At 36.3% G+C, this 18,935-nt stretch overlaps 1 protein-coding gene across 6 annotated transcripts in view; it reads left to right on the forward strand.

Annotated features, from left to right (window-relative positions):
• The window catches only part of LOC150096464 (kazrin-like), a 686,592-nt gene that overhangs the window by 445,100 nt on the left and 222,557 nt on the right, over positions 1 to 18,935 (forward strand). For all 6 annotated transcript variants that reach the window (XM_090408269.1, XM_090408271.1, XM_090408270.1 and 3 more), the window contains one exon: positions 10,419 to 10,585. In XM_090408269.1, coding sequence (XP_090264395.1) covers positions 10,419 to 10,585 — 167 coding nt within the window. The remainder of the gene's footprint in view (positions 1 to 10,418; positions 10,586 to 18,935) is intronic.

Below are 18,935 nucleotides of genomic sequence, written 5' to 3' on the forward strand. Positions count from 1 at the left end.
TTTCATTGTTACTTCTTACCAAGCCTTTACAGTTAGCCTAATTGCTATGACAATGTTGAATTCTTCCTTCCAAAATTTTCTTAGGGTTATGTTGGTCCTGTCCTGTCAGGTGTCTTCTTCCTCCAGGAGATTGACTACCATGTGTCTCCACCATGTCCTATACTGCACCTCTCTGCTGCATTCCTCATATGAGAGAGAGATAGGCCCAGTCTTCTATATTTATCATCCACTCCAGTCTTTGTCTTCCTCTCTTTCTCTTTCCCTCAACAGTCCCTTTGTAAGTATCCTTTGCATGTTTCCATGTCTCTTCTCCATATAATAATGTAGACCATATGTAGCATTTGGAGATTCTTAGTCTTGTTTTCAGATTTGATTCTCTAGATGTTAGTAGATTTTTCATACTGTTAAAAGTTGACCTTGCAATTTCAATCCTTTTTCTAATTTCATCTTCTGTCCTGCCATTTTCTGTGATCAAGTGTCCGAGGTATATGTATTTTTGCACCTGTTCTAATTTATTTCCTTTTATATTGATGCATATTTTTGGTATTTTCTTTTCTCTTGAAATTATCATGATTTTTGTCTTTTTAAAGTTGAAACTGAGGCTATACTTGAGGGTTTCATCTATAAGAGTTTTGAGGTCATATTTATTTTCAGCTAGAAGAACTGTGTCATCTGCATATCTTAGGTTATTAATATTTCTGCCCCCTACAGTGATTCCTTTGAAGTTACTCATTTTATTAAATATTTCTTCTGTGTACAGGTTAACACTTTCATTGCCAAGCTGAAAATTGGAATTTCGTGCGGTGGCCAAATTTTTTTCATTTTTTTATTTAGTTAGTGACGTCCATGCGATAAGGCGTGATCGGCCATTTGGTGAGGGCTCGCATCGCGTGATTGCGCGATATCGTTCATTGCCAAGCTGAAAATTGGAATTTCGTGTGGTGGCCAAATTTTTTTTATTTTTTTTTTTATTTAGTTAGCGACGTCCACGCGTTAACGCATGATCGGCCGCCCGGTGAGAACTCGCACCACGCGATATCGCGTGATTGGCAATGAACGTGTTGAGGAGAATCGGAGAAAAGACACAACCTTGTCTCACACCTTTCTGAACTGGGAATTCTTCTGAGGTCTCTATTTATTCTCAAAGGTGCAGTCTGTTCCCAGTAAAGATTAGTTAATAGCCTAATGTCTTTTCCATCCATGCCTATTTTTGAAAGGATTTTAATTAATTGTTCATGTTGGACATTGTCAAATGCCTTTTTGTAATATGTTGGTAGCCTCACACATTTCAAAGCACCTGGTAAAAAGTGCTCTTCTGTAAAGTTTTTTAAAATTTGCAATTAATCAGCTGATTCATAGGTTGAATCAGAGATGTAGTCTTGGGAGGAAGAAAAATCACCTTGATAAAATCTAATTCCTCTGGTAGCTCTTCTTGTATGCCCGTTGGATGGCCAGGTGCATTATTTAGGGTTAAAATGGCTTTTAGAGGCAGATTGTTTTGCTCAAGACAGGCTTAGACAGTTGGTCCAAACACTTTGTGAATCCAGTCTCTAAATTCTATTCTTGTGACCCAGGCTTTGCTATTAGACTTCCACAAAACATCGAGATTGGATTTAGAGACATTGAACTTTTTGAATGCTCGGGGATTCTCTGAGTGGTAGATTAACATCGGTTTTACCTTGCAGTCTCCACTTGCATTTGCAGCTAAAAGCAATGTTAACCTATTATTCATTGGTTTATGCCCAGGAAGTGTTTTTTCTTCTTTTGTGATAAATGTTCTGTTGGGCATTTTCTTCCAAAATAACTTAGTCTCATCACAATTGAAGACTTGTTGAGATAGGGATTCTCCTTCTTCTATAATTGTTGTAAAGCTATCGACAAATTTATCTGCTGCTGCTTTGTCATTACTAGCTGCCTCTCCGTGTCTGACCACACTATGAATTCCTGTTCTTTTTTTAAAGTTGTCAAACCAACCTCTGCTATCTTTGAAATCATCGTCATCATCATCTACCTCAGAACTTGATCCCGAAGTCTTCTTTTTCAAATCTTGATAAATCTGTTTAGCTTTCTGACAGATTGCATTTTGAGATATAGTATTGCTTGCCATTTCTCTTTCTTTGATCCAAATTAGTAATAGATTTTCCATTTGCTCAAAAAGAAGCCCTCTGACATTCAACCTTGAAGTTCCCTCAGCTACCATAAGTTCTTCTTTCTTAGCCAAAATAGTTGATATTATAGAATGACTGGTTTCATATATTTAACTAGCTGCATAACTTTCACACCTTCATGTTGTTTTGCTATTATTTCTTTCTTCTGTTCAATAGAGAAAATTTTTCTGTTTTTTTTCCCCTCATTAGCTTTCTTTTTGGGACCCATTATGTCACAATATAAAAAAAATTCACTGTATAAAAAAAAAGATACGCAAAATACGGTATTATTACAAATTGTACAACACTAAGACGAGGGATACAAAGAACATATTGTCACCTGAAAATAAAAGTTCAAAAAAAAAAAAAACTTTTTGAAATAAAAGTTAACAGTTAAATTCGAAACCTACAATTTTTGACTTAGTGCATTTTGCTTATAAGGTGACGATATTAGATACAGCACTTACCGTAACATACACTGATTAGCAGCTTATAAATACAACAATTATTATACAGATTAGATTTGATTTTGCCTTTTGATGGCAAATGAACAGTGGCATGCACCTGCCAATTTATTGTCTATATGAACCAACACATAAAAAATAAATGCTTAAATACTCATTTTCATCATAAAAGGCATTTATAACCGCAAATTTTAAAATAAAGCACAGTACACTTCAAGAAAAGAAACAATAAATGGAAAACGTAAACAGCTGGCTATGATGGGTCAAACATATCCAAGCTTCACAGCTATGCCGCGTGGCTGTTCTCTATTCGACAATGTCTTCCCGCACGTGGCTGAGTGTGATCAGAAAATTCCAGTTTTTTAGATCGGATAGAGGTTCACATAATTGAGAGTCGTTAACCAAGAGACTTTTTTCTTACAGCTACTCGTCGTTAACCAAGTACGTCATGATCTGAGGCCGTTGTTATCCAAGGCACCACTGTATTAGCTAACTGTGATCAGTAAAAGCTGCATAATAACAGTTACATCATTTACAGTATTCATTTTAAATTTATTATTATTATGATTATCAGCATCAGACCTCCGCAGAGTTAAACACTTATCATGGGAGGTCACTCTGACACATGCACAGATCATCTTACCATGCTTAAATGCACTTACATCCTTCGCAGTCAGCACACTCTTGGGCAATGCATTCCAATCGTTCATGACTCTTCATGCAAAAAAACTGCTTCTCACTTACTTCTCACACTCTCCTTTATACAGCTTCCAGATGTGACATTTTTCTGTCTTGGTCTCCCACCATACTGTGAAAAATCTCTTCCAACAACTGATAAAAACTGCTTGCAACTTATATATCTTTATCACATCATATCCACTAGACTCTGCAAATTGCATTTTCTCAATCTTTCTTCATGCTCAACATTCCAGAGACCAGAAACAACCTTATTCCATGCTTCTGGACTCTTTCCAATATCTCTTCATTGAGTGTAAATATTCAGTACAAATTCCATAAATAGAAATAAGTTTTATTGTATGATAAAATAATCAACAAGTATGCATATTTGTTCTCATTTTTTTAATGCAGTTGTTTGTTAGTATTATCAGATCATATCCTTAAAATTAGAAACTGTTATGTAGTTATGCTGTGGAACTGTTATGTAGTTATGCTGTGGCAATACAAAAGAAACTTAAAGTACTTAAGCAGTCTACTTGCTTACCTTAATATTGTAATTCTGAAGGAATTAGAAATAACATTGCATGTGTTATAGCATGTGTTCCTATGCTATACACTATTCTATGTGCAATGTCTGTAGTAATGGCAGCCATATTGTAGCTAAAGTTTCTCTTGGAATCTCAGTAATGGACATGCATATTAGTTGTCACTAGGCAACTCCAGCTAGCAAGCAAAGAAGGAGGAGAGCTGGAATGGAGGAACAAAGGATAATGTGATGTATCAAGCATTCATATATTAGTGAGAATGTTATGTGTTTAATGGGAAGCAAGTGTATATGTTCCATTATGTGAGCTGGAATCTGCAGTAAAGTTCTCTTTCTTGGAAATTTCTTTTGAACTAAGACTACATGTTCAGATAATGTTCAGAGAAACTGCAGAACGTTTTAGATGATGAACTTCATCACCCGATGTGAAACCATCACCCTGCTTGAAGTTCCATGTTTGGTCTCTATAGCAGGATTTCCAGACTATATATTTATAAAATAATAATAATAATAATAATAATAATAAACTAAGAAGAAAAATAGAACAAAAATCCTTAGTCCACCCACAGTACGGATTTTCAAAAACCTTTCATGGGTTGGAGCCACATAGACTTGTAGCTGAATGCTATGTTCAGCATCACTATACAACATAGCAGAGTATTGGATGTTATCCCTCAGATTTGAATTTAACTATAAGAATCAGAGAATGAGAGATAATATTTTCTTAAACTCATAAATTCTAGAATGGCTATATAGTTATTCTCTGTATTTTCTAATTTTAAGGTTAAATATATAGGATAGTATAATATTTACTTTTAATTCTATAGAGAACTTACTTCATGACCTTCAGATCTCTTTAAAGAGATAAAAGAGAATAACTTGATGTATTTCAGTAATGTATGTTATATTAGGATTTATATTTATCCTTTTGATAAATAGATGATGGATTTTGTAAATAGAGATGAAGCTGTTTATTTAAATTTAATTGAAAATAATGAACTATTTTAAACAGTTGATCCTAATCTTGTATTCCTACATATTCTGGAGATGATAATGAAAATATTGAATCATACTTAAAATATGCAACAAAACTTAAATAGGAAAGTTTCCAGAATTTCATTTATTAATTATTCTTAGAAATAAATTGATAGAGAAGGCAGAAACCTTTCTAAACACTTCTGTGTTAAGAGACACTACAAATTATGATACTTTTTGACAGTTTATTAATCTCAGAATTTTCAGATGTCAAGATGGAAGTCCGAAATCAATGTTTCCAAGAATAAAGAAACAGTTTCTCAGTATTATAACAGATAGCTAAATATAGCTCATAAGTTAAGTGTCTCGTGCTGAAAAGAAATCACGTTTACAATTATGTATATTTCATCAGTTTAGAGTAGGTCTAAAAGATGAATTAAAGGAAGTAACTTATAGAGAAAAAAAAGAGAGAGAAAGAGAGAGAAATGTTATAAAACTGTTAAGGAAAGAGAGGAAAGGCTTAGCAATAAGTACCAGTTCTCTAATGCCAAACAAGTACATTATTTGGAACAACATAATTTCAAAGATATAGTAGCAAGAAAGAAAGAAAAAAAAGAGAAATGTTATGAAACATTTTAAGGATTCAAATCAAACTCTAGGTGAAAATTTAAAAAGCAGTTCTAAAAAAATCCATAGAAGTTAATAAATTTTAACTTTTATTGGAGAAGAAATAGACAACAAAAACCTGAACTAATAGAAAGTCAGGAACTGTTAATTGAAATGATATCTAATCTAACTAATAACTCTCTTAGTACATCAGATCCTGACAAATTATCTAATAAGATTGAACCTGATTCTAAAGTTAATGTAGTGCATAAACGTTTAGTCCTTGGTATTATAATTGTAACAAGTTAGGACACCTATCTAAAAACTGTTTTAGTAGAACTAAGTTTAATCCTAGAGAAAATAAATGTAAGGATAAGATAAATGCTGCAATGAAATATAATTGAAATAGAATATTAGTAAAAACAGATTTACCTACAGGTATTTCAGCTGAAAGTATACAATGTCATACCTTTTGGGATGTTGCTACCAAACCTCATAAATGTATAATAAATAGTATGGGAGTGATTGGGAGTCAACATAATAAAACCACAAGTGGCCTAGAAGAAATGAGATGTAGTGAGAGTGGGGGGGTAAGTAATAGAGAGTTGAGTAATGAAGCTGGGAGAGTCATGCTGAATAGTGTAGAGAATGAGTCCATGAGTGTGGACTTGAATGAAGTTAAGAGTGGTAAAATATATGGTGATTCTATGATTAAGGGTATGGAGAGTGGTATGCATGAGGAGTGCTTGGCTGATGGGACAATAGAAAGAGTGGCTTTAGCAATAAAGAGAGGGCATGAAGCAGACAAGATGATAGTTATGGTGGGTACGAATGACCTGAGAGGTAGTATAAATCGGGTAGGAAAAGATTTAAGAACATTATTAGATATTGTGAAGAGGAAAAGTGTCAATGGGAGAATAGTGTGTGTGCTGCCTCGTTTTGACAATTACGAGTTAAGTAGACGAGCAATGATAATGAATGATATGATTGCAAGAATGAGCAGAAAAAGAGGTCTGGAGTTTGTTGATGTTTGGAGTGTGTTTGAAGGAAAAAGGCAGTTGTATGCTAGAGATGGACTGCATCTTAACATGGAAGGACATAAGCGATTGAAGAAGTTATTGTTTTCTGAACAGGTTGAAGTTATTGGGCAGGGAAACTAATATTGAAAAGGTTGAGTGTAAGAGAGAGAAACTTTAGCACTGATTGTGTATTTATTGATCCTTATAGGCAGAATAAATTGCATAAGAGAGGGGATAAAAATCGGCCTAGGACTACGGTAGTTAGTGACTTATATATCAGTTCTAAAGCCGGCACAAGATCTAGAGGGAATCTGCAATTTTTGTATACCAATGCTAGAAGCATTCGAAATAAGAGAGAAGAATTTTTGGCATTAGTCAGTGAAATCTCACCAAAAGTTGTAGGCATTAGTGAAACTTGGCTGTCAGCAGAAGATGTGGTCACTGGAGTTGAATATGATGGGTACAGTATTTTCAGGGAGGATAGAGAAGATAGAACAGGAGGAGGAGTACTGTTGATGATAACTGATGTGTTGCAGCCAAAGAAAGTAGTATATCATGATGATAGGCATGTGAATGAGAGTTCATTTGAGGCAGTCTGGTGCGAAATAGTGACCAACGCAACCAAATATACAGTTGGATGCTGCTATAGGCCCAGGGAGTACGGGGGGAGATATTGAATTCATGCATCAGCAACTTAGTGCAATGAGTGAAGGCTTAGTGATTATTATGGGGGATTTTAATTATGGTGATATCAATTTGAAGGAGGAAATATCACGTAGCAAAAAGGAAATGGAGTTCATACATCTTCTACGAGATAATTACTTGAAACAGCACGTAACTGAAGGGACACGTGGTGTGAGAGTGTTGGACCTGGTTATTGGTTCAGAGGTTATATGCATAAGTAAGGTGTCCTCGTTACCTCCAGTTGGTGAAAGCGATCATGTGGTATTGATCATGTGGGAGGTCGCAAAATCTGTGGATTTTTCTATTAAGAAGGGGTATGTACGGAACTACAGGTTAGGCAATTATAACAAGCTTCGGAGTGAGCTTGGAGCCATCCCATGGCAGAACATATTGCAAGGGAAAGATGTTAGCAGTGCTTGGGATAAAATCAGCGGGTATCTGAGGAAAGCAATATCAGATTGTGTCCCCATGGTCAGGAGGTCAAACAAGGCAGGCATTAGATGGATGAGCAGTAGTATCAAGCTTGAACTGCAAAAAAAGAAAATGTTATGGAGAATTTACAAGGAGAAAGGTGATCAGGACACCCATGAGCAGTACAAGGCTCAAGCTAGGAAGGTTACCAGCATAGTAAGAAAAACTAAATCAGATTATGAGAAGACCTTAGCCAAAGAGATCAAGGGTAATCCCAAAGAGTTCTTCCACTATGTGGCAAGTAAGAGGAAGAATGACTTCGGAAGGATAACCTTAGTGGATGCTGATGGTATTGAGGAGACAAAATCAGATGTAATAGTCAAGTTACTGAGTGATCACTTTTCAAAAGTCTATCACCCAAGTGAGGATATCTCTATACCTATAGCAATACCTAATGTGAGAATTGAAGCTAAAGAATCAGAGGTATTAAATATATTGCAAAACTTAAATGCAAACACTGCGGTAGGCTTAGATGGAATATCAGCTCGGGTGTTGCGTGAATGTGCAAATGAATTGTCAACCCCTCTTACCTGGATATTTAATTTAAGTTTGAACTCTGGTATGGTCCCTAGGGAGTGGAAGTTAGGCAAAGTGGTTCCTTTGCATAAGGGTGGCTCTAAAACTGCAGTATTGATTTACAGACCAATCACCATCTCAGGAGTAGTGGTAAAAGTATTGGAAAAGTTGGTTAAAGACAAAATTCAAGAATGGGTGGATCAGGATATGATACTCTATAGAGGCCAACATGGTTTTGTTAAAGGTAGATCCTGCCTTAGCAATCTATTAACTATTCATAATAGGATAACATCCGAGTTGGACAAAGGAACTGGCTACACAGTGGTACTTCTGGATTTTGCTAAGGCTTTTGACAGGATACCCCATAGAACACTGTTATGCAAATTGGAGCAGATGGGAATGGATATTAAATTGGTGATATGGATAGGAGAATGGCTCAGGGAGAGATACCATAAGGTGGTGTATGGAGGAGCCGAGTCCAGAATGAGGCAGGTGACCAGTGGTGTGCCTCAGGGCTCTGTGCTTGGGCCAATGTTGTTTAATTTGTATATAAATGATATAGGAAACGGCTTAAAGGGAGATATTCAGTTGTTTGCTGATGATGCAAAGTTGTGTAGTGCAATAAAAAATCAAGCTGATGTTGAAAGTTTGCAGGAGGATTGAAATAAGCTGGTAAAATGGGCAAAAGAAAATGGATGTCAGTTCAATGTGGAAAAGTGTAAAGTCATGCATTTTGGGATTAAAAGATTACCAGCTGTGTACTACATCGATGGAAAGGTACTCCAAGAGATTGGTGAGGCTAGGGACTTAGGGGTATTGGTAGATAGGGAGATGAAGTTCAGAGGACACATTGCTAAGGTGTCCAAGATTGCACACAGGATTACTTGGTTGTTGAGGAACACACTGACATCCAGAGATAAAGAGGTTATTATTCCCCTTTATAAAGCATTGATACTTCCACATTTGGATTACTCTGCTGAGGTCTGGTCACCTGGATTCCTTGGAGATGAGGAGGCTGTGGAGAGGGTTCAGAGAAGAGTGACCAAGTTGGTGAGTGATATAAAAAATGCTCCCTACATTGATAGATTGAGAGCTTGTGGATTGCAGAGATTGGTTGATAGGCGAAGAAGAGGGGATATGATAGAAACATTCAAATTACTAAAAGGTTTTTATAGGATTGATGCAGGGGAAATGTTTCAGCTGTGTGATAGTGATGGAAGAACAAGAGGTCATCTGTGGAAATTAAAGAAGAGTGTGGTTAACAAAGGTGTCAGAACAAGGTTTTTTGCCTGGAGGGTGGTGAATGAGTGGAATTCATTGCCTGACTTAGTTGTGAGCTCTTCGTCTGTAAATGAATTCAAGAAGAGATATGACAGATATTGTTTTGCTAGTTTGGGTCTCCCGCGATGAGTCTACTGACTCCATGGAGATACCCGTAATAATAATAATGATAGATAAGAGTTTACTTTGGTTATTTCTATAGTCATTTTTTACCAAGCTCACAGCTTATAGGAACACTATTATTTGTTTATTTTTTCTGTAATGAATCTTTCTCATCATAATCTTTCTTTTTTCATCTTAAGCACATGTGATTCCTGCCTTTTGATTACAGAATCGTGTGTAATTTCTCATTCCATAATAATTGATTGTAATTCATACTTACAGAAATTCTTCTATTATTAGTGATTTATTTCTTACATAGCAAATCTTTCTTAAATAACTTCTCATTGCTGCCTGAAGATACCATATATGTGCATTGGTTCGTGTTTACAGATTGTCATTCATTTCCCCATTTAATAATTTAATGCACCATCAAAATATTAAAATGCTTTTCATATTTGGTTATGTATTGATTTAAAGCTGGCCAATTGGTATTTCCACCTTCTACTCAATAGGCCATGGGTTTGAATTTCGATGCATCCTTGGATGTTTTGTAAGTGTCTTTTGGTGATAAATGAATTGCATTGCCCAATGTTGAGACTATCATTATCCTGTTTATTAGAGGCCTAAAGCGACTTGAAAAAGTCACTTTACCCCCCCATCAACTGGGTTTTTGGATTATCTAAACTTTATTTACATCCATTACTAATGTATGATATTTATGTTGGTGATATTTGCATAAAATAAATACTGTGAATGTTTGGAAACCAATGGATTCTTTTCCCAATAAATAAAGTATTAGTTTCAATGGAAGCATTTGTTTCAAAATTCACAGTGTACTCCTCCCCAAATGCTTTGCATGTTCTTTCATCTTGATGTGCTTTTTTCCCCTTCCTGCAAATTTTATAAAATTTGACACCATTATTCTTTGTAGGAATATGCAGAAAATCTTAGAGACAGTGGTGTGCATGGGGCGTTAGTGGTCTTAGAACCATCGTTTACAGCTGATACTATGGCCACTGCACTTGGTATTCCTTCTTCTAAGAATATCATTCGTCGTCACCTTACTACTGAACTAGAAACACTGGTCCAACCAGCTAGGTAAGCACCTATGGTATTTTTTTATATATATATTTTAATAATTTGGTCAATAGTATTGTATATAGAACACTTTCATTACATTTGTTACAGGTTTTTCAGAAAAAAAGAAACTTTTTAATATCAAATTTTAATACTTGTAAATTATCACTTTTGAAAAATATGCTCGAAACAGCTTACCTTAGATCAGTTGAATTATGAACAAGTATAGAATGATGGAAGTTGTTACCAAGGTGTTTAAAACTTTTAAAATAGAATGTATAATTTCCATTTCATTATTGGAGAAAAGATATGGTATTCCTTTAGACAAAGGTACAGAAGGGCAATATGAATTATCTTTGTTTCTAGAAATAAGACATCATTGAGTATTAATACTAAACTGAAGTAAATTTGATTACTGTTTGTACCATCCACTCAGGGAATAGTTTGCAGGATGGTATGCAAGAATACAGATATTTTTGTTACTTTGTGCAGGTCAAGGCTTGTCATGACCTGCACAAAGTAACACAAAGTAAGAAGTATCAAATATATTATCACTTTTTTAATATTATTTCCCTGACTTCATTATTGTTTTTGATCCCCATTAACTTTTGGCTGAGTAGAGTTAACCAGTGTCAACAATGTATCATACATTTTATCATGTAATTACAACATGGTACTCTCCTTCTTCTTCTTCCCTCACTTTATCATACTTTCTAGCATATTATTAATTTATTAAAATTTTTCTTATTTAATTAGTGATTTTCATCTGCAGTAACTGTTTGCCAGTATAACTAACCAATGTCAAAAATGTGCAATGCATCTCTTATCATCGAATCACTATACAGACATTACTTATAAAATATAAGACTTATAGATAAATTGACCATAGATTTTTAATTCGTACATATGTTTGTACAATATTGCCTACCGGTTTCGCTAGTAACTGACTAACTTTTTCAAGGCTTGCACAGTACAAAAAAATTGATAAATGCAAAAAAGGTTTAAGCATACAAAAAATGTTAGTACCTGTTAGGTAGCTAAGGTAACACATTCGCGTGACATGTCTGTATGAATTGTGACTTTCTACTAAGTATCATGAACACGCGTTACATGCAAACGCATAATATGATTATTCGTCGTTGAACAGCAACCTAAACAGAAATCAAGTATCGTTCAGTATGGCCCCTTGATTTCTGTTTAGGTTGCTGCCTGTATGCAGCACTACTGCCGCTTCTTTGAATAATCGATGTCTGTTATCATCAATTACGTAGGGCATAGAGCTGTTATCCCAGTCTATAGTGTGTTTTGGAGTTGAAAAGTGATGCGCTAAACCGGAGGTTATCGTTCTGTTGTGATTTACATCGCCAACATGTTCTTTCTGTCTTATTTCCAGGCTTCTCGAAGTTTGTCCAACGTAGGAAAGACTGCACGTGCATGGAATATTATACACACCTGGATATTTATAAAATGGAACACTGTCCTTGGGAGATCTTAGAACCTGTCTGATGCCAGTAGTTGGTTTAAATACAACCCTGATGTTATGGGCTTTTAACAATCTCGCAATTTTGGTGGAAATTGAACCCATAAAGGGGATGACTGCTGTTGAAATTTGCTGGGAGACTGTTCTTTCTTGTTGGTTATGTTTGTATAGAAATTTGTTGATGATGTTTCGAGGATAACCATTTTGCGATAGTGTTATAGCGATTTGGGACAGTTTCTTTCTAAACTTCTTCATCGTCGGAGATAAAGTTTCTGGCTTGATTTCTCAACATGTGGATGATGCTCTGTTTATGTGACCTATGATAGTTTGGAGAATAATGTAGATATCATCCAGTGTCCATAGGTTTTTTGTAAATGGATAGTTTGAAATTGTTATCTTGTCTTTCTTTTAACTAGTATTATTATTATTATTATTATTTGACACCTCCAGGGAGTCCAAAGACTCATTGAGGGAGAGCATCTGCTCTACAATTCTGTCTCAACCACTCAATCCACCAACTGATCGCAACTATACCGTAGTTGCAGTCATTTGTCCAAGAAGTGTAGTTGTTCGTTGTTTTCTACTTCTAGAGTAAATTTGATTTTATTGTGGAGTGAGATGATTCTATTGACAAACATATGTAGGTTTTCCATGTTGTCCTGCCATATGATGAAGATATCATCCACATATCTTCACCATATTGAAGGTTTAGGAGTAATGTTGGTGAAGATTTCATTTTCAAATTTCTCCATGAAAAGGTCTGCATATGATGGTGACAGAGGGCTGCCCATGGCTAGGCCTTCTAATTGTTGGTATACCTTTTTTGTTAACTTTGAAGAAATTTGATTGTAGGCAGTGCTTGAACATCTTTGTAATATCAGCAGGAAAGAGATCTTTGATAATGTTCATGACTTCTTCTACTGGTACATTCGTGAATAAGGATACTACGTCTAGACTGGCCATCATGTCTGTTTGTGTTATCTTCACGTTTTTAAGTTTGTCAACAAATTGTTGAGAATTTTTTATGTAGGACTCTGTTTGTCTGATTTTTCCTTTAAGTAAGTTAGCCAGGTGCTTAGTCAATAGGTAAGTGGGGGAGGACCTACCATCTACAATCGGACGAAGTGGCACTTCTTACTTATGCACTTTAGGTGCTCCATACAGTCTAGGAGTCATGGGATGTGAGGATTTAGGCTTTCTTTTTAGTTCTTCAGGCCAAGTATTCATGTTATGGATCAGGAAGTTTATCTCATTATGGTTCTTTATGGTAGGATCTTTGTTGAGGATTTTGTATGTGGAACTGTCTGATAGTAAGTCGTTTATCTTCTTGAAATAGTCTTTTGTGTTTAGGATGACAGTGACATTCCCCGTGTCCGCTTTCGTTATTATTATTTCTTTGTTATTCCTCAAGTTCCGAATATCTTTCCTATCATATGGAGTGGTATTAAGTTTTGGTTGTTTTGCTGTTGCTAGGATAAATGTGCTTTTGAATCTAATATCATTGGCTATGGCTTGTGGTAGCAGGTAGAGGAAAGGTTTGTTTGAGGTCATGTTTGGAAAGGCAGTGATTCGACATGTTGAAAATCACTTTGTTATCTGGGAGGCCTTTGTGTGTCTGGTATTTTTTCTTGTAAAGTTCTTCAAATATTCTAATTTGTTTGACTTTATTTAACTGGAAAGTTTTTTCTTAGCTCTGTTCTATCATGTGGTCTATATTATTCCAGGTCATGTAATCTAAACTATTAGAAATGTATACTGGCAACTCACCTTCACACATAAAACAACTCAGCGCACTTCAAAGCTAGCATAGATAACCTTACACTCAAACACACTGACGTAATGGTCAGTTTTGATGTCTCCTCCCTATTCACAAATGTCCCACTCAAAGAATCCTTAGAGCTAATCCAAGCTAAATTTCCTCCTGATATCACAGCCCTATTTCAGTTCACAGTGAACTCAGGCTATTTTGTTTGGCAAGGAAAATTCTACAAACAAATAGAGGGGACAGCCATGGGTTCTCCACTTTCCCCACCCTTGGCCAACTATTATATGGAGACTTGAAGAGAAAGCCTTAAACTCTGTCCCACAAAAACCAACCATATGGCTTCACTATGTTGATGATGCTTTTGCTATTTGGCCACATGGCTCCGATGCACTCCTCTCCTTCCTAACACACTTAAACAACCAACACCCCAGAATCAAATTCACCCTGGAAGAAGAAAAAAACAACTGCCTTCCTTTCTTAGAAACATTAGTCACCTGCCAGCCTGATGGAACCTTGGTTTTCTCAGTCTATTGAAAACCCACCCATACAGGCAGATACATTCACCAACAATTCCCCCCCCCACACACACACACAACAATATGGAGTCATTAAGACACTACACAATAGGGCTAAACTTATCTGTTCAAATGACAATGCCCTAACCACAGAACTAAACCACATTCTCAAAACTTTCTCAGCCAATGGCTACCCTCCCCCAAAAAAATCCAAAAAATATTGAAACCAATAAACCACAACACCCCCCCCCCTCATAACAAGGATCTCTAAATCCATCACCATACCCTATATTCGAGGCATCTCGGAAAAAATTACAAAAATCCTAAAAAAACATGACTTGACTTCTTGTTACAGACCATATAAAAAAATTGGCATCCCTTATCCATTCTACTAAAGACCCCCCCCCCCCCCTTAGACCTACCTGGTGTATACCACGTCCCTTACAGCTGTAAGCTGTCCTACTTTGTCCAAACAGGCAGGACAGCTAATATCAGAATTTCAGAACGCAAGGACTACATCCGGTTTCACCAATACAGCCACTCTGGTCTTGCAGACGATGCACTGGATATCCACTATAAAATACGATGGAAGAAAGCCACGATAATACACCGTAGTAAATTCAAATACAAAAGGCTTTTCATGGAATCAGCCTCAGCCCTAAGAAACAATCCAAACCTCAACAAATTTGGTTGCATGTGACCCCCAAATTTGGGAAACCTACATCAGAAGACCTTGAGCCCAATCGCCCAAGTATACCAACATTGCCCGCTAGGGGGCACCATCGGGACTTTTAGGAGAAAGAATAGCTTCCTGCTTCGTCCTCATTTAGTATTTGTTGTGCTTGCGTGCACGTGTCTTGTTTTTAAGGTCCTGTGAAAATGGCAACATGATGTTGTCAAAATATTTGAAGTGTATTAAAATTTATTTTAATGTGTATCCTAGGATACGTTGTAATTTCCGTAAGCTATTTAGTAAAAATTTAGTAAAATTTAGTAAAAATAACAGTACAAAAAATCATAAATGTGAAAAAGATTTAAGCATACAAAAAACGTTAGTACCTGTTAGGTAGCTAAGGTAACACGTTCACGTGACATATCTGTATGAATTGTGACTTTCTACTAAGTATCATGAACGTCGTTACATGCAGATGCGTAATATGATTATTCGCTTACTGTAGTTCTGTTGAATTGAGGGAATTGAATTGATTTTTCCAAGTATCGTTCAGTATGGCCCCTTGATTTCTGTTTAGGTTGTCATCTGCCGCTTCATTGAATAATCCATGTCTGTAATCATCAACTACGTAGGGCATAGAGTATCCCAGTCTATAGTGTGGTTCAAAGTTGAAAAGTGATGTGCTAAACTGGAGGTGATCATTCTGTTGTGATTTACATTACCAACAAGAAAGAACGGTCTCCCAGCAAATTTCAACAGCAGTCATCCCCTTTATGGGTTCAATTTCCACCAAAATTGCAAGATTGTTAAAAGCCCATAACATCAGAGTTGTATTTAAACCAACTACTGGCATCAGACAGTGTTCCATTTTATAAATATCCTGGTGTGTATAATATCCCATGCACGTGCAGTCTTTCCTACGTTGGACAAACTTCGAGAAGCCTGGAAATAAGACAGAAAGAACATGTTGGTGAAGTAAATCACAACAGAACGCTCACCTCCAGTTTAGCACATCACTTTTCAACTTCGAAACACACTATAGACTGGGATAACAGCTCTATGCCCTACATAGTTGATGATTACAGTCATCGATTATTCAAAGAAGCAGCAGTAGTGCTATATATAGACAGCAACTTACACAGAAATCAAGGGGCCATATTGAACGATACTTGGAAAAATCTAATTAATTCCCTCAGTTCAACAGAACTACAGTACACGAATAATCATATTACGCATTTGCATGTAGTGCGTGTTCATGATACTTAGTAGAAAGTCACAATTCATACAGACATGTCATGCGAATGTGTTACCTTAGCTACCTAACAGGTACTAACGTTTTTTGTATGCTTAAACCTTTTTTGCATTTATCAATTTTTATGTACGGTGCAAACCTTGAAAAAGCTAGTCAGTTACTAGCAAAACCAGTAGGCAATATTGTATGAACATACGTACGAATTAAAAATCTATGGTCAGTTTATCTATAAGTCTTATATTTTTTAACATTTTATGACCAAAAATATGTATAATTTAGACATTACTTATGCTACCTGATTAACTTTGTCATATTTCTTTCCTCTTGTTTCTCTTCTTTGCTGTAGCACTTACCAGACATTTTTAAAACTGTTAGATTTCTTGCTTTGTCCCTTGAAAGAATCTGCTAAATGCTCTCTCTGCACCACTCATATTTTTGTGCCTATTATTTGTCATTCACCTATCACTATGCCCTCTAGCTTATGACATGACTTTCACCTCTGGCACTCACTTTCAAAACTGTATCCATCACATACAATATTAAACCACAAGCAATTCAGTTCTTGGTGTACATTTCATGTACATCTCATAAATCCCTCATTCTTGTTGAACTCCTTAAGGAAAGACATCTAACAAACAATCAGCATTCTACCTATGAAAAGCATCTAACAATAGGGTATGTGAAATCCCACATCTAACAAATAATCAGCATTCTATCTATAAAAAGCAATTAACAATGGGGTATGTAAATCTTACTGTCTTCATGAAAGTTTAGTCTTTCTTCAAAACCAGTGGCATTATAGTGCCTCAATATTTATTTATCGCTTCCTTTATTATGTAGCACTGCAAAAGTGCTGAATTGTCTTCAGCACAGTGTGCTTTTTTTAAAATCATATTTAAAAATATTGTACATTTCTTAAAAACTATTATTATTATTACTACCCCAAGACCTAATGGAGTTAAAGACTCATCTGGGAGGTCCTTTTATCACACACACACACACACACACACACACACACACACACACACACACACACACACCTCATCATACCATGCCTTGAACATATTCAAAGTCCTTGCAGATAGCACACTCTCAGGCAAGAAATTCCAATCATTTACAACTCTGCACGAAAAAAACCTGCCTCTCACTCCCCTACTCACACCCTCTTTATACAGCTTCCAAGGATAACCTCTGGTTCTCAACCGATCTCCCACTATTTTCTGTAGAACTTCTCCAGCATTGATCCTATAACAACCCCTTACCAACTTGTAGGTCTCTATCATATCTCCTCTCTTCCTCCTGTCCACCAGATTTTGCAAATGACATCTCAGTCTTTCCTCATACTTGATATTCCAGAGGTCAGAAACTACCTTAGTCAGTTGCCTTTGGACCCTTTCCAATATCTCTTCATCCTTCTGAAAACCAGGTGACCAAATCTAGGTACAATAGTCCATCTGTGGCCTAATCAAAGCCTTATACAATAGAACAAGAATCTCCCTACTTTTACAGTGTCCTCCACATCATTCCCAGAAGCCTTTGTGTTGTCTTAACAATTTTGGCTATGTGTCCCCTAAATCTCAGATCCTTATCCACTATCACCCCCAGATCTCTTATTTCTTCCACCTCCAAGAATATATCCTCACCAAGCATAAATTCTGCATCCCATCTTTGTTTTCCAAATTTTAAAACCTTACATTTTGCAACATTGAACTCACACTCCTATTTCCATGCCCAATCACTCAATTTATTCAAGTCTTCTTGTAAGACCACAACATCTTCACTACTCTTCATGGTTCGTCACAACTTTGCATCGTCTGCAAACAACTGATTATCCCCATCCAAATTTTAATCAATATCATTAATATACAAGTTAAACAGTAATGGCCCTAAAACAGATCCCTGACGCACTCCACTAGTGACTTTCCTTTTCCTGGATATCGCTTCCCCATACACAACTTGTTGATACCTATCAGATAGCCAGTCTCCAATCCAATGCACTAATCTAATATCCAACCCCATCTGCTCTAGTTTCACTATCAATTTATCATGAGGTACTCTATCAAAAGCCTTTGAGAAATGTAAGTGTATTACTATGTATCCTTCTCCTCTGTCCAAGGAAGCAGTCACTTTATTGTAATAAATAAGTAGATTACTAAAACATGATCCCCCTTTAGCAAATCCATGCTGTCCATCAAAGATAATACCATTGTTGTCAACCTAACTCTGGATCCTAGTTCTCACAAGCTTCTCCAACAACTTAACCACAACACCTGACACTCAGATAGGCCTATAGTTTGATGCTTGAGTTCGATCACCTTCTTTATGAAGTGGCACAATCTTGCCCTACTTCCACTCCTTAGGAACTTGACCCAGTGCAAGACTCATATTAAAAAAATATGTCAAGGCAGGTGTCAACTCCCTGGCACATTCCTTCAGAATACCTGGTGATATATTATCAAGTCCCACAGCCTTATTAACATCTAGTTTGCTCAATTCCCCATACACCTCTTGTTCACTTACAGTCAATCTCTCCTCTTCATCATCAACTGCTCTCAATCTCTCCATGAAGTCACATTCCCAAGATTGAAAGACCTTTATGAAACTGCTCATTAAATATCTCCACTACATTCTGCACCAGCTGTCTTTATACCATTTTCTCCTATCAATGTCATCATTCCATAATCAT

This window comes from Typopeltis vanoorti, chromosome 18 (assembly GCF_054136105.1).
Source record: "Typopeltis vanoorti isolate ZY-2024b chromosome 18, IOZ_Tvanoo_1.0, whole genome shotgun sequence".
Classification (NCBI taxonomy): Eukaryota; Metazoa; Arthropoda; class Arachnida; order Uropygi; family Thelyphonidae; genus Typopeltis; species Typopeltis vanoorti.